We start from the raw sequence: 18317 nt of genomic DNA, 5'->3' as shown, positions 1-18317 counted from the left end.
GAATGATTCAATAAATCATAAATAATTTATTTCAGTATTAAATTTTTTATGTACATTACAAAAAAAAAAGACTTTTCAAAGTATAAACAAAACAAAAATTCCTGGAGTACATTTTACATAAAAAAAAAAAAAAAACGTTATAATTTTTTTCTGCTTGTTACTTGCCATTTCTTAATTATTCGTAATTATTTGTTAAATGTACTAGCAATTTCTGAGTGAAAATTGTTTCTACACCATTTATTTTATTTTATTTTATTTTATTTTATTTTATTTTATTTTATTTTATTTTATTTTATTTTATTTTATTTTATTTTATTTTATTTTATTTTATTTTATTTTATTTTATTTTATTTTATTTTATTTTATTTTCAGAAAATAATGTGGTGGACATGTAATTAAAATCTCTTTGTATGGTTGTTTTAAACATTTTGACAATTAGTTCAGCAAAATATGTCTAATCGTTTGAGGAAGAAAAAAAAAATCTACTCTTCAAGAATCAATTCATTAGTCATGTTGGACGTGTGTCGTGTGAATGTGTTGAATTTGCTTGATTTGCACTTCAGAATCTTCCTGTCGCTCCAATCCAAATTCCATTTCAGCGTCCGATGGTGAGTGGCCATTCTCAAGGAATTGAAAGGAAGCCCAATCTTATACAGACGGCATTGACATTCACAGTCATTCACTCTGTTTCTAGTGCACCTTATCACCCACAAAACAATTCCTGTCTCTAGCCAAACAAGCAGGCAGTGTGATGGGCAGAGGAGGGGCAGTGACAGATCCATCAGCGCTGCCTTCCCTCGCAGTCACCGCTACCATGGCTGCCAGGCCTGTATGTCACTCCGATTACACAAACAGCAAACATCCTCTCTCCGTCCTTCGCTGTCTCCGGCTGTCAAACACAGCACACGTCAGGAACGGGACTGAGGCGCAGTCATGCTAATCCTCTCACACTGCCCAACATTGCATGCTATTAGCGCTGGTAATTACTTCATCATCATCATCTTCATCATCAGCCCCTCCAAGCACAACCTCTATCCGGCCAAGCAACTGCCATTGAGACCAGTGGAAATGCTAATGGATGCTTTCTCCAGTTATTATAGACCTCCTTGATTCAAACAGAAACAATAAAAAGGACTGATGTGAAAACCAGTGGCATACAAGTATACTAATCCATGATAAAGAAAAATAAAAGTCTTTAGAAATTCTTAGAAATGTCCTCTTTCTACTCAATTTTTTTCTTCAAATTTGTATCAATCAATCAATCAATCAATCAATCAATCAATCAGATTTTATATTTTAATGCTAATGGATGCTTTCTCCAGTTATTATAGACCTCCTTGATTCAAACAGAAACAATAAAAAGGACTGATGTGAAAACCAGTGGCATACAAGTATAATAATCCATGATAAAGAAAAATAAAAGTCTTTAGAAATTCTTAGAAATGTCCTCTTTCTACTCAATTTTTTTCTTAAAATTTGTATCAATCAATCAATCAATCAATCAATCAATCAGATTTTATATTTTACAAGCATTTATTTATTTATTTATTACTTTATTCAAAAAGTAATAAAATAGTTTAATCTGAATAAACAAAACAAATATTGTCTAAATATGTTTTACAAGAAAGCACTATTTCAGTCTTAATACTGACTGAAATATTTAATAAAATATTGTCATTAAACTCTGAATAATTTGTAAAAAAAAAAAGAAAAAAAAAAAGCAGATTTATTTATTTATTTTATTTTAGTTGTAAATAAAACAAATATTGCCGGAGTAAGTTTTACAAGGAAGCACTATGTTAGTATTTATACTTAAAAATGTCTTGTTTAATTGCTGTTTCTTTGTAATAATTTGTGAAATTTACTAACAAAAATTGCTTCAAAGTAAATGCTACACCATTTTTCATCTTAATAATGATTTTGCAGTTTTCAATATGCAATATAAAATAATATGCAAACTACTTAGTAAGGATTTCTTTAAAAAAAAAACTTTAGAATCTTTTAATGAGTCTTTATTCTTCATTTTGACATTAAGACAGTTTCTGTCTTTGTGCCCCACAAAAATACCAAAAATTATTTTAAATGTGTATTTGCATGAATTGCATCTTAATTTGTAAAAAAAAAAAGAAAAAAAAAAAGCAGATTTATTTATTTATTTTATTTTAGTTGTAAATAAAACAAATATTGCCGGAGTAAGTTTTACAAGGAAGCACTATGTTAGTATTTATACTTAAAAATGTCTTGTTTAATTGCTGTTTCTTTGTAATAATTTGTGAAATTTACTAACAAAAATTGCTTCAAAGTAAATGCTACACCATTTTTCATCTTAATAATGATTTTGCAGTTTTCAATATGCAATATAAAATAATATGCAAACTACTTAGTAAGGATTTCTTTAAAAAAAAACATTAGAATCTTTTAATGAGTCTTTATTCTTCATTTTGACATTAAGACAGTTTCTGTCTTTGTGCCCCACAAAAATAGCAAAAATAATTTTAAATGTGTATTTGCATGAATTGCATCTTTGAATAAATTGTCATTGACCAAAAACAAACAAACAACATAATGTAAACTTGTAGTGTAACAAAGGTAAAATAAGTAATTTCTTGTAGATATATAATTTGCTATATATCATATCTCCATATATTTGTCAAACTACAGTCAGCAATCATACGAGCTCAGCAGGAGGAACGGAGGACTGATGTGTTTGTGACTTTTACGTCAATGCTGTTGTCGCAGATGTTTAGCAGTGCTGGTTTGCCCGAGGATTTTAACCGTTCTGTAGGACGTGTGCTATTTCGCCAGAGGACGGAGGCAAGGAGGACACAGTGCAAATCAGCAAGGCATAAAGCACACAACAGTTGCAGACGCTCTCACAGATCATAGAACAGATCTGCCTCCGGACGAATTAAAGCACTCACCTCAACCGAACTCGCAGACTTCACGGCAAGTAGGGATGTAATGGTATGAAAATTTCATATCACGATTATAGTGACCAAAGTTATCACGGTTATCAATATTATCATTATATATATATATACATATACATACACACAAAATATATATATATATATGTACAATGTGATTACCGTTAGTGATCATGTGATCTTCGGTTAGGAGATCTTGTGATGCTTTTTAAAGCAAAGTTGGGGTTGATTTCGAGTTCACATACATACAAACATAAATAGAATAGGCTAATTAAATTTGTCTATTTTAATGTAAGACAACATATTTTTCGTCAGTGAAAAAATATGATTTAAGACGGTAGTGTAAGCAAGTTTAGTTTGAAAACGCTTAATAGTAAATAAGACACAATTAGACAATATTTGAATAAAATAATAATAATAATAATAAATATTTATTTGCAACAACTGATGGAGTACTGAATGCTGCACGCACGCGCAGCGTTGTCAAGGTAACATTTGGTCAGTCATTCCCTTCGCCAAGAGAGTTCCAAACGCTTATACGAGACCGTAATACCCTGCACCCTTCATAGAACACACTTCAAGGGCTCTGCCCTTTGAAGGGAGTAGGGCATAGGGATGCTCACTTCTGTTTGGAATTCGTCCCATGTCTCTAGTATCACCGCAGAGGCGCAGAGCGGCTCTCTCGTTTCATTCAAATGCAGCTTGCCGTCTTGCGTCTCAGTTTTTGATTGTATTGAAAATGAAATCAGAGGAATTTAGTATTAATACTACTATAATTTTGCTGTAGTGATCATATTGTCCTGACGATTGTTTTGTACACTGTTCATAATGGATTTATAAACAGGTAAGATTTCAAAACATTAATCTCAATTCAATATTTCATATCCCCGTATTTATATATTATTATAGGTAAACAAAAAAAAATATGTGTAATAAGTTAACTATGAATATACAATACATCATCCCTTAAATGTCAACCTTATAGTTTGAACGTTCGTTCTTCTTGGCTCAAAGCCACTTGCTGAGAACTTTTCTTTGCGGAAGCTTTGCGTTAATTACAAGTGAGATAACGAAATATTTAATCTCTAATCAATATTTTTTGTCCAATTATTTGCCCAGTTAGTTTTGGTATTGAGGTAAAAGTTACCTTGCATTCGCTATATAACAGTGGGTGGTGGTCACGAAGATGGCTGAGCAAATTTGATGCGTTTCCCCCTTTTGCAGCGACTTTATTCTTGCAAGATCTGCAGACAGGGTGACCGTACTCGATTAAATTGCCTTCAGGACTCTTGTAAAAGCCAAAATACGACCAGACCACCGATTTGGTCCTCTTAGATGGCTGAAAAATAGCGCTGTCACTGCCTTCCGCCATTTCGTCTCGTGCAAAAAAAAACAAAACAACAACACTGCATGCTGCTTCTGCATCAGACTGATGCTGGCTGGACAGGATTTACCACGAGTTTTCAAAAGCGCGATAATCAAATACATTTTTGATGATAATTTAATTTTAAACGATAATACTAACCGTCAGGGCATGTTATCGTGATTTATCGTGAAACCGGTAATCGTTCCATCCCTAACGGCAAGTGAGCACTTATTTTGATTGGTGATTTTACCTACGTCCAGCCACACTCAGGTGTGCGTTAAAGAAAGATATACAGAGAGAAAATAAGGACACCTACACACCAGAGGAAGCTTTCTGTGAAAACACCCTAGACATCCGCAATCTATACATGCTATCTTCATATACCCCTCCGTGAGACCTTGTATGTCTACAATCACACTGAGGAAATTAATGCTATTGTGCAATGTCTCATTCTGGCCTTGCCGATGTGAATGGCCTGGTTATATGAGCGTCTCTTTCTCTTCTTTCTGAAGGCTGGTTCAGCCGAAGGCTCGATCTTAACTCAAGAAGCGAGGAGGAAGAGAGAGATTCATATCAAATTATCATCGCTCAGGAGGTCTTTGTTATTAAATTTCAGAAGTGCTAACTAGCATGGATGCATGCTGTTCTTGGGCAGAGAAAGAAAATGAGTAAAAACGAGCATCTCTTGGTTCTCTTGGCTGCCGGAGCCGGAGCTCAGTATGGACTGGAATTCTAATGCTCGGGTAAAGTTCGCCTCCGGTTCTTCCGGCGTTCAGCTGAGGCGGAAGCATGTTAGTGGCCATGTTGAACACTGGCTCTTCTCTTCCTAGCAGACATCAAACAAACGCTTTTCTTCTCTTGTTTTTTGACGCTTTCTTTCTTCGCCCATGGCTAGAGGAAGGGTTTCCAGGGATAATGATTCGTGTCTGCTCCAGCAAGATTTGGACAAGATATAAAGGGATAGAAAAGGATAGCTAGCGGCCTAAAGAAATGTAAAAGGATTATTTTCAGAAAATGAAAAATCTGGCCTGTTTTTCTCACCCTTGTGTCTTTCGAAACCCGAATAACCTTGTTTCTTTGGTGGAACACAAAAGGAGATGTTTTGTAGAATGTCCAAGCTGCTCTTTGACATGTTGATGATTTTTGAGGGGCATAAGGTAATGCAACTGTCTTGATATGACAGTAAAGTAAGAAGCACCTTTAAAACTATACAGTTCTTTCTATTAAGCAGACCTGCATTTTTTTTTATTATTATAAATGCATATAAAAAAAACAAAAACAAATCTGCAGAGTGATTTTACTTTGCTTCTTGCACGTTTTTTTTTTTTTTTTGACACTTTAAAGTAAAAAGTCCAGTAAGAGGCATTAAAAGCATTTTCAGTTTTATCCAAAACAGATAAACGTGAATCTGGCTGTTTTATTAGGTAACATTATACATATCACAGCAGTTCGGGAATGAAATCGCGTTTGAAAAATATGTACCACCTACACTAAACCTAACCGATAGTACATTTAGTTCTGGAACTAAAGCGGTGCGAAAGGCCCTAGTGTTAACAAAAGCAAACATGAGATAAAAACACATTTGCTGAAGCAAACATGTAGTTTTTTCTTGCTTCTATAATTGTTTGAGCTTTTATCGTGACTCGTGCAATGCTGTACCGGGTGCGCTAACGAGCAAGTTTACTACATCGCAAAAGCTGTATATATGGAGCTGGTTATGTGATGCAAATGTCAAAATGTATTGGTTTACAATCATGCACTATGGTAGAAGTGTTTTGAGCTCATAATATAGTATTGTGCATGGAACTGTGTAAAAATAAGTCTTTATAAATCGATCATTTGCCACTGTAATCATAACTTGGGGGAAAATAAGTAAAAGTTGTTGGTGTTTTACTCCCACTAGAGTTAATTTTGGCTGGAAAGAGCAGTTAATTTTAAGTACAGTTATGTTTTTATATTTTTTTTACAATGAGCCAGAGCTGTTTTTATGACAAGCCATTGTTGGTTATCTTTTTTTTTTTTTTTTTGATGGCTAAATTGAAGTAATATACTATGGAAATAGCATTAAAAAACACATGAAATCAACATTAAAGTCATATAGACTGTTTTTAATAAGGTTTTATATGTTGTTTTCCACACAGTAGGGAAACAACATTTTGAACATTGTGCTAAATATCTTCTTTTGCATTTCACAGAAGAAAGTCAGTCACTGGGCTAGAAACAGGACTTGAAATTAAGGTCAGTTAATGATGATAGAATCATTTCGGGTGACCTTTTCTTTTAAGTAGTAGTACTGTAAGTACTTTAAGCAGCTAGATGATGATAATGGAAGATGACAAGTTAACGGAGAAGTGAAATAAATAATCATAACCTGAAAACTAATACTGGTACTTCACTGAAGTCATGCAACAGTCAATGGTTTTCTTGAACAACAATGGCATTGTAGCGACTGACAGGCTAACCGCGTTGACTCAGAATCCACACCAAATCCACACACATTCATTATACGACGACTCTAAAAGTGCATTATCTCTACCCACACAATCGCAACAAAACTGCAAACCAACCACCCACATGCTCACCTCGTCTCAAAGACACGCTCCCTCACCTCACACGCCCACACACACACACACACACACACACTTGAGAAAGCAGACAGCGAGCACTTGGACTAGACATGAACCTCAGGTGGTTAAGCTTGTGAAATCCCACGTATTGTGTATGAGAACAGGCCGGAACCGACTGCACACTGAGAGCCGCTCTGTTATAGACACAGTAGATTCACTGATCGTTCCTGCTCTCGTTGTCTCTAGGGAAACATTTACAATTCTTCCTTCAAGGCAATAGCATCTATTACACTATTTGTGTTTTTATGTATGATCTATATTCAAGAAAATATTTCGTAATTACACTGCACTAGAACACTCCTATTAAGGAACCGATAACATTTTAAAAGCAATTCATTTTAATAGCTATGAGGGTTTGTTATTCTACAGCCACACACTGATTTAGGCAATAAAGCTCAATGTGAGTGTGTTGAGCACAGTGGGTTCATTTTAGACACTGATAAAATAACAGGAGAAATACACAAAATATTCACACGTTAACCACACTAATACACTTAAGGCATGTATTTGTATGCATTTTTAATTGCAAAATCTACTTATTTTTATTCACTTATTTTATAGTGCAGTTTAGGCCATTTAAGCATGTTCTGCTGTTCCTTTAATAACGATTAATAATAATTAATAAAGAATCAATAAACATAATGGAACTTATTATTATTATATATATTTTTTTTTTTATAAATTACTTTTCAAAATGTATATGTAGACAAGGAAAAAAAAATAAAATAAAAAAGGAAGACAGGGAACAAAAACCAGGAAATGTATTCAGCAGATGCATTAAATGTATCAAATATTATACTACAAAATATTACTTTTTCACATAAATATGAATGCTATTGCTATATGATAATTATGTGAACAATTATTATGTAATAGAGAACCGGTAATAACTGATTGAGCACCAAATCAGCATATGAGAATGTAGAATTAATGTAGAAACAGCATAAAGATGGTCTACTTATAATAATGGCATAGCCTATTATTAATGAAGTATCATTGATACCAATACACCTGCTGATTCTCAATTAAAATCTCCTCTCAGTTTAAGCCATGAACAGTATTACAGTGTAATTGAAAGCCATTATTTTAACATTTTATAGACTTTTAATTTAAGTGAACTCAAAACAGTCTTGAATCTTAAACTTATTTAACGTTAATATATATATAGATAGATCGATAGATAGATAGAGAGAGAGAGCGAGAGAGAGAGAGAGGTAGGGATGGATGGGTGGATGATAGAGAGAGAGAGAGAGAGAGAGAGAGATGATAGATAGATAGATAGATAGATAGATAGATAGATAGATAGATAGATAGATAGATAGATAGATAGATAGATAGATAGATAGATAGATAGATAGATAGATAGATAGATAGATAGATAGATAGATAGATAGATAGATAGATAGATAGATAGATAGATAGATAGATAGATAGATAGATAGATAGATAGATAGATAGATAGATAGATAGATAGATAGATAGATAGATAGATAGATAGATAGATAGATAGATAGATAGATAGATAGATAGATAGATAGATAGATAGATAGATAGATAGATAGATAGATAGATAGATAGATAGATAGATAGATAGATAGATAGATAGATAGATAGATAGATAGATAGATAGATAGATAGATAGATAGATAGATAGATAGATAGATAGATAGATAGATAGATAGATAGATAGATAGATAGATAGATAGATAGATAGATAGATAGATAGATAGATAGATAGATAGATAGATAGATAGATAGATAGATAGATAGATAGATAGATAGATAGATAGATAGATAGATAGATAGATAGATAGATAGATAGATAGATAGATAGATAGATAGATAGATAGATAGATAGATAGATAGATAGATAGATAGATAGATAGATAGATAGATAGATAGATAGATAGATAGATAGATAGATAGATAGATAGATAGATAGATAGATAGATAGATAGATAGATAGATAGATAGATAGATAGATAGATAGATAGATAGATAGATAGATAGATAGATAGATAGATAGATAGATAGATAGATAGATAGATAGATAGATAGATAGATAGATAGATAGATAGATAGATAGATAGATAGATAGATAGATAGATAGATAGATAGATAGATAGATAGATAGATAGATAGATAGATAGATAGATAGATAGATAGATAGATAGATAGATAGATAGATAGATAGATAGATAGATAGATAGATAGATAGATAGATAGATAGATAGATAGATAGATAGATAGATAGATAGATAGATAGATAGATAGATAGATAGATAGATAGATAGATAGATAGATAGATAGATAGATAGATAGATAGATAGATAGATAGATAGATAGATAGATAGATAGATAGATAGATAGATAGATAGATAGATAGATAGATAGATAGATAGATAGATAGATAGATAGATAGATAGATAGATAGATAGATAGATAGATAGATAGATAGATAGATAGATAGATAGATAGATAGATAGATAGATAGATAGATAGATAGATAGATAGATAGATAGATAGATAGATAGATAGATAGATAGATAGATAGATAGATAGATAGATAGATAGATAGATAGATAGATAGATAGATAGATAGATAGATAGATAGATAGATAGATAGATAGATAGATAGATAGATAGATAGATAGATAGATAGATAGATAGATAGATAGATAGATAGATAGATAGATAGATAGATAGATAGATAGATAGATAGATAGATAGATAGATAGATAGATAGATAGATAGATAGATAGATAGATAGATAGATAGATAGATAGATAGATAGATAGATAGATAGATAGATAGATAGATAGATAGATAGATAGATAGATAGATAGATAGATAGATAGATAGATAGATAGATAGATAGATAGATAGATAGATAGATAGATAGATAGATAGATAGATAGATAGATAGATAGATAGATAGATAGATAGATAGATAGATAGATAGATAGATAGATAGATAGATAGATAGATAGATAGATAGATAGATAGATAGATAGATAGATAGATAGATAGATAGATAGATAGATAGATAGATAGATAGATAGATAGATAGATAGATAGATAGATAGATAGATAGATAGATAGATAGATAGATAGATAGATAGATAGATAGATAGATAGATAGATAGATAGATAGATAGATAGATAGATAGATAGATAGATAGATAGATAGATAGATAGATAGATAGATAGATAGATAGATAGATAGATAGATAGATAGATAGATAGATAGATAGATAGATAGATAGATAGATAGATAGATAGATAGATAGATAGATAGATAGATAGATAGATAGATAGATAGATAGATAGATAGATAGATAGATAGATAGATAGATAGATAGATAGATAGATAGATAGATAGATAGATAGATAGATAGATAGATAGATAGATAGATAGATAGATAGATAGATAGATAGATAGATAGATAGATAGATAGATAGATAGATAGATAGATAGATAGATAGATAGATAGATAGATAGATAGATAGATAGATAGATAGATAGATAGATAGATAGATAGATAGATAGATAGATAGATAGATAGATAGATAGATAGATAGATAGATAGATAGATAGATAGATAGATAGATAGATAGATAGATAGATAGATAGATAGATAGATAGATAGATAGATAGATAGATAGATAGATAGATAGATAGATAGATAGATAGATAGATAGATAGATAGATAGATAGATAGATAGATAGATAGATAGATAGATAGATAGATAGATAGATAGATAGATAGATAGATAGATAGATAGATAGATAGATAGATAGATAGATAGATAGATAGATAGATAGATAGATAGATAGATAGATAGATAGATAGATAGATAGATAGATAGATAGATAGATAGATAGATAGATAGATAGATAGATAGATAGATAGATAGATAGATAGATAGATAGATAGATAGATAGATAGATAGATAGATAGATAGATAGATAGATAGATAGATAGATAGATAGATAGATAGATAGATAGATAGATAGATAGATAGATAGATAGATAGATAGATAGATAGATAGATAGATAGATAGATAGATAGATAGATAGATAGATAGATAGATAGATAGATAGATAGATAGATAGATAGATAGATAGATAGATAGATAGATAGATAGATAGATAGATAGATAGATAGATAGATAGATAGATAGATAGATAGATAGATAGATAGATAGATAGATAGATAGATAGATAGATAGATAGATAGATAGATAGATAGATAGATAGATAGATAGATAGATAGATAGATAGATAGATAGATAGATAGATAGATAGATAGATAGATAGATAGATAGATAGATAGATAGATAGATAGATAGATAGATAGATAGATAGATAGATAGATAGATAGATAGATAGATAGATAGATAGATAGATAGATAGATAGATAGATAGATAGATAGATAGATAGATAGATAGATAGATAGATAGATAGATAGATAGATAGATAGATAGATAGATAGATAGATAGATAGATAGATAGATAGATAGATAGATAGATAGATAGATAGATAGATAGATAGATAGATAGATAGATAGATAGATAGATAGATAGATAGATAGATAGATAGATAGATAGATAGATAGATAGATAGATAGATAGATAGATAGATAGATAGATAGATAGATAGATAGATAGATAGATAGATAGATAGATAGATAGATAGATAGATAGATAGATAGATAGATAGATAGATAGATAGATAGATAGATAGATAGATAGATAGATAGATAGATAGATAGATAGATAGATAGATAGATAGATAGATAGATAGATAGATAGATAGATAGATAGATAGATAGATAGATAGATAGATAGATAGATAGATAGATAGATAGATAGATAGATAGATAGATAGATAGATAGATAGATAGATAGATAGATAGATAGATAGATAGATAGATAGATAGATAGATAGATAGATAGATAGATAGATAGATAGATAGATAGATAGATAGATAGATAGATAGATAGATAGATAGATAGATAGATAGATAGATAGATAGATAGATAGATAGATAGATAGATAGATAGATAGATAGATAGATAGATAGATAGATAGATAGATAGATAGATAGATAGATAGATAGATAGATAGATAGATAGATAGATAGATAGATAGATAGATAGATAGATAGATAGATAGATAGATAGATAGATAGATAGATAGATAGATAGATAGATAGATAGATAGATAGATAGATAGATAGATAGATAGATAGATAGATAGATAGATAGATAGATAGATAGATAGATAGATAGATAGATAGATAGATAGATAGATAGATAGATAGATAGATAGATAGATAGATAGATAGATAGATAGATAGATAGATAGATAGATAGATAGATAGATAGATAGATAGATAGATAGATAGATAGATAGATAGATAGATAGATAGATAGATAGATAGATAGATAGATGATAGATATTTCAGACACTTAAAACTACTGCTATTGCTTGTATTCATGTTGATACTAAATGCAATATCTGACTGAAGCAGTTAATTTATGTTACCACATGAATCCCATTTTTATTTGACCTGACAAAACATGTTATTGCTGTAACTTATCCTATTTACAGTGATAAATAACATCACAGTGCACTTGTAAATACTTTTGAACCAACAAACACAATTAGAGCCATTATAAGTATCTGATTGTTTTTCTTCTTGAATTATCTCATGATATTTCCATCATAAGTGGATGAAGTGCATGCTGCGGTGTTATAACATGTACTTCAGACTATCTGACTTGCTAATCATATGGCTCAGAATAGCATGGCAGTAATGATATACTGCACGTGTTAAACGAGCAGCAGCTCTCGCAGACTGTGTTCGAGAGACGATAAATCACTCGTCCTACACGAGAGAGGCCACACAACGCCAGGTCAAGGAGAGCGGCTTTCCTCTAACGCTGCCTCTCTTTCACTTTCCCCCTCATTCTGTCATCCAGCGCAGCAACAAGCTCATGATACGACCTAAATATATAAAAAACACATTATAATAAACAATAAAGAGTGCATTAGTGCTGCTCACTTTTTAGCATTTATGTTTCCTATAAGGATAAAAAGTCTTTGTTAATGAGTTATAAGTCATAATGCAAAACAACCAGCTTCAAGGAGAATCATAACATTACAGAAGCAAAACTCTGAATGAAAATCAGGTACAAGACTGTGAGCTTTAATGAGGGAAAGAACTATAAACACACAAGGCACTGTGAATGTCATTAATTTAATTCAAAATAATGGAGGAATCTAAAACTATTCATTTGAAGTTTTGTATATGTAGAAACAATATATTACGAGTTATTGGCAAACTATGCATATTTTGCTCTCTGCAATTCTCTGATTAGTGGAATTGTCTGTACAGCATCAGGGGTAATGCAGTTTTTTCACTATTAAACATTATCATTAAAAATACGCTTAATTAATGCAAACAGATGAGTTCAACAAAAGCATATACAAGCGATTAACAACCTTGGAACTCACAGCACGTCTGTCTTTAAAGGTTAATCAGTTATTGCTAAAAAATGGAGAATATTTTCCAATGGAGAATATGAATAGAGTTTTTAATATCCACAAAAAAGGTCGTAGCGCCAAACACTCGTCCAAAAACCCAGTAGGCAAAAAACATAAGGTGCGTAGATCCAAAAAATACAAAGATGCAAAGATGAAAGAGATCCGCACTCGTTCAAATACAGCTCAAAAGGCTTATTCCATTTATTGCTCAGAGGTCACAAAAAAATGTGCAATTTTGCACTTCTTTGCACATATTTTTGTGACCTCTGAGCAATAAATGGAATAAGTCTTTTGAGCTGTATTTGAACGAGTGCGGATCTCTTTCATCTTTGCATCTTTAGAGTTTTTAATATCAAATAATTATTTGAATAGAGTTTGAATGAATGAATGAATGAATGAATGAATGCATGAATGAATGAATGAATGAATGAATGAATGAATTAATTAATTAATGCATGAATGAATGAATGAATGAATGAATGAATGAATAGCCCCTAGAGTGCAGTTTCCATGCTGGACTGTTTTAATAGATCACACCTCTGAGAAGCAGGGACCATATTACATTTGGTTGAGCAGCAGCAGGGACGGAGATGACTGACCTTGGAGAAACAGGTTGTCTCTGCTGCAGGAGGTTGTCAGCGCTGACACTGAGCACACAGGTAGCAATGTGTTGTTGTTTTGTTGTTGCCCTGTCGTGCTTTATTGTCAGAAGCGGACGTCTTGTGAGATCACAGAAGGGCTTTTATCCAGAGAGGCTTTGCCCGGCATATCAACACTGTATCAAATCCATCCGATTTCTCAGAAGGATGTAATCCGCACTTCACCGTAACTTCTTTAGGAATGCGGTTAAAAAGGACCGGAACTCTGCAAATGCACATTTCATTGCTAGATTAACTTCTGTGATTGTCTGTTCTCAGAAGAATAGTCTCTTCACATTTCCGTCGCAGCGTGATGCAGCTCAGTTCACCAGAAATCAAGTGAATGCATCAGTGCCGAAGTGAATAAGCTCCAAGTAGATGGCAGAGCCGTTCCATAGGGATGCTGCCATTACCCAGTTCTGCTGAGAAATGAACCCTTGTCACAGATACATTATTTACATCTCCCGCTCCTTTTTTTTTTCTTTCACCAGAGGGACTGCTTTATTTTATAACACATACATAAGAGAGAACTGAATGGCATATTGATATCTCAGCCAGTAGGACGGCTGCTTGAACTACATTATAGCCCACAGGAAAAAAAAAAGACAAAGAAAAAAGACTAAAAACAGACACTATGGGCTTTTGTATTATTTTGCAGAGATCAAATGTTGATGTATTAGATTTACTTCCTGTGATGCTGTTTATTTGTCAAATTTCTATTGCTGTGTTTTTCTGACCTTAATTCTTATATTTCTGATCTTATATTGGGCTTCTCCAAATTTTGTCATTTGTGCCGTTTTTGTTTTAGTTTTTTTTAATAAATAAATTAATTAATTAATTCATTCATTAGAACATTTATTGAAATGATTATTTATTATTTTTGTATTTTGTTTTCTATTTTAATAATATATTATTATTATTATTGATACATTTTATAATAAATGTGTAATAAATGTAGTTATTTATAATAAATACTACTACTACTACTACTGCTACTATAATTATTATTTTTTATTTATTAGAAAATTTATTGAAATGTTTGTTTATTTTATATTAGATTATTATTATTATGTTTTAATCTATAATTAGATTATTATTGATGTATTTATGATGATTTGATGTATTTTATAATAAACACAATATTTAATAATACTACTACTAATAATAAACTTATTTATAATGTATTATTATTATTATTATTATTATTATCATCATCATCATGATCATCATCATCATCATCATCATGAGCATTCATTTAAATTAATAAAAATTATAACCACAATTCCTCAAGAGACACACAGGAGTTCATATTTCCATCAAGGTTGCATTGTACCTAATATTTCACATAATATTTTAAGCACAGTAAGTAAGGTTTCACCAATACAAATATTCTGCCTGGTATTGATAATTGGCAGTTATTTTATTGTAATGGCTGACAACCAATAAATGGCTAATATTTCTGCTGCACTGCAACATTTTGCCTAAAAACATAAAGAAATAAAACACTAAAATGTTAAATAAATAATTTTAATGAAAATGGATATTCATTTGGAGACTTGCTAAAGATTACATGAGTGTTTTTGTTATTAGTGTTTTTAAAGAAATCAAAGGTAACCTAAATGTAAAAAAGTAATAAGTAAATAAGCATGCATAAATAAATATCTAATATCGACCTATAACGGTAATACAAAACAACATACAGCATCCAACATAACTGATATATCATGCACCCCTAACTCTAAGCATAACCTACAAATAGGCTACATGTATTTTGAAAAATATTCTGTAAATCATATTCAGCTCACAGAAATCTCTCGTGTCCCCATGACCTGAAGCTCTCTTAGATCGAGTTCTTATTTCACTCAGTGCTTTGTTAGTTTAAACAGATCAGTTCCTGCAGATGTAATTGCCTAAAACTGCTGAATATGCATAACAGAACAGCAATAATGCTCCTATGCTCACTTAACAAGAATCGAAATGGCATGACTTCCTTTACTCCCATGTTACACAGCACCAGTCAATAAGGCAGAGAGTGGAAAAGGCTGGAATAAAAGAGGACGAGAAAGCGAGAGAGTGACGAGCAGCACAGAAATGGAGGTGAGAGATGGGAAAGTGGGCTGGGAGAGAATGGAAGAGCTCAGCCGAGCATCACGCTCGCGATAAGAGCCGCTCTTGTCTTGTCATCGGGTTCACCGCTTCGCTAAGGTATTGTCCTCGGGCTTATTCTCTTCCCGCACAGCCATTATTTAAATTAATCGCCGAGCTTCATTAATCTTAATGACTCCTTTAGGAAGGATACGTGGAGGGAGCAGCTCATGACAGGATGCTTTGAAGTGGATTTTGTGTTGAAATGGAGCGTTTCTGCTTCTGTGCAGCGAGAACTGACCGGTCCGAGATTTCCTCCGGTTTAATGCATGAGGCACGCGCTCGAGCAGAATTAAAATTAATGAAAAGCATCTTAAACGACAGCTGCTGAGCCATTTAATAACTTAACATGCTATTGTTCTATGAGGTTATAATTAAAGTATTTATAGGCACTGCCATTATTGTGTAATTGTAAGATACGGTACTGTGTTGCAATAACCATTTCATATTTAAAGGCAAAGTGTGTCATTTTTTAGATGGTAAATAGTTTACAATCCCAGTATTATTTTATTCATATTTTGCCGTTTTTATTTTCATTTCGGTTAACGTTTTAGTAATTGTGTTGTGTGTTTTTGTCATTTGTTTTTTTAATGTGTCTATATTATATTTTATTTTAGTTTTAGTTATTTTAGTACATCAAGATAAACTAAATGAAAATGAGAAATGCTGCAAACAGCTGGAATAAAATCAAATAAAGTTATTTTATTTAAACTAAACTAAAATGAGACGTAAATATATACAGTATAGCATTTTACTTCAAGTAACAAAACTTGTTTTATGGTTTTAATTTTAGTAACTATAATAATCCTGCTCAGTAGCACTATGAAACCAGTTCAGATTTCACTCAACCAATGGCATGTGTTAGGGGAGGGGCCATCTGTTTGATCGACCAATGGCAGATGAGGGGAGTGGTCAGGAAACCTGTGTTTACTTTTGCAACTCTGTTCGATGCTTGTGCTTCATAAACGACACCCTTCACTTTAAATCTAGTCACACTAATGAAAACATTTTACCACATTATCAAGCCTCAGATGTGATCAGCATGATAACATGCATGTAATTGCCATTTATTTTTCATTAAATGCCAAAGAAAGTGGGATGGGATGCTCATAAAGACAACATAGCGGAAAATGAATATGGCAAGAAGACATGTCATTTCTAGAGTATAATCATGGAAATTGCTTTAAACTGCCACACAGAAAAAGTCTACAGAAAATGCATGGCCTTGTGTGTGTCTCCCCACTATTGGCAATAAACGCGATTCTTCGTTTCAGTCTGTCAGTGACAACTTCACGAGCACCTCGTTTCTGCCTCAGTTCAATATTTGTCGAATAAAAGTGGAAAACTAGCCTAATTTCCCTTTGCTGAGGAATTATTGGCATTCTTGCTTGCGGTCGATTACTCTCTGTCGCTGTGGCCAGTTTATTTTTTCCCCGTCTTGTTGCATCTGTAACATCTGTGCAGGCCTTTAATTGAATGTTTGAGATAATACATGAGGAGGATACCATGCAAACACAGCAAGGAAAAGCAGACACTGTGATGCAAGCACTAAACTGCTGGGCTGAAAAAAAAAAAACTAGAAAACAAAGACAAAATAATAATGAGGAGAGCATTAAATCAGATGGATGCAAGCAGGTGGGCCATCTAATAGAGTTATGTGTGCTGATACGCTTGACAAAACACCATCAGACGTTTTTCTGCAGCCGGAGACTCTCATCACCATTCCATAGTTTGTTTATGCAGATATCACTGATTCCTACCATGATGAAAATACTTTTTCTCCAAATTATGTGATAAAATATTGGAATGTTCTTATAAACTGTTCTTAAAGGGACAGTTCACCTACAAATGATTTTTATTTTCATCATTTACTGTCCCCTTCCCTATACACAAATGCAATATATATGAAACCTATTAGAAATGTGAAAAATTGTATTTATATGTAGCCCATACAAATATGTATGTTTATGTATGTGTAAAACATATATGTGACCCTGCAGCACAAAAGCAGTGTTAAGTCGCTGGGTTATATTTGTAGCAATAGCCAACAATACATTG

The 18317-nt window shown here is 32.0% G+C and overlaps 2 protein-coding genes across 4 annotated transcripts in view; one reads left to right on the top strand and one right to left on the bottom strand.

The window, feature by feature from the left end:
- The window catches only part of LOC107692477 (leucine-rich repeat and fibronectin type III domain-containing protein 1-like protein), a 175668-nt gene that overhangs the window by 32083 nt on the left and 125268 nt on the right, over positions 1–18317 (bottom strand). The window lies entirely within an intron of this gene.
- LOC107692507 (carboxy-terminal domain RNA polymerase II polypeptide A small phosphatase 2-like) overlaps positions 16219–18317 on the top strand; it is an 8307-nt gene continuing 6208 nt past the window's right edge. Inside the window, exons 1-2 of the mRNA XM_016491594.1 lie at positions 16219–16319; positions 16405–16519. Coding sequence (XP_016347080.1) covers positions 16219–16319; positions 16405–16519 — 216 coding nt within the window. The remainder of the gene's footprint in view (positions 16320–16404; positions 16520–18317) is intronic.

The sequence above is a fragment of the Sinocyclocheilus anshuiensis genome, unplaced genomic scaffold, assembly GCF_001515605.1.
Source record: "Sinocyclocheilus anshuiensis isolate Anshui unplaced genomic scaffold, SAMN03320099.WGS_v1.1 scaffold1082, whole genome shotgun sequence".
Lineage (NCBI taxonomy): Eukaryota > Metazoa > Chordata > Actinopteri > Cypriniformes > Cyprinidae > Sinocyclocheilus > Sinocyclocheilus anshuiensis.
Note: the sequence above shows the minus strand (reverse complement) of the source record. Positions and strands in the feature narration are given on the sequence as shown.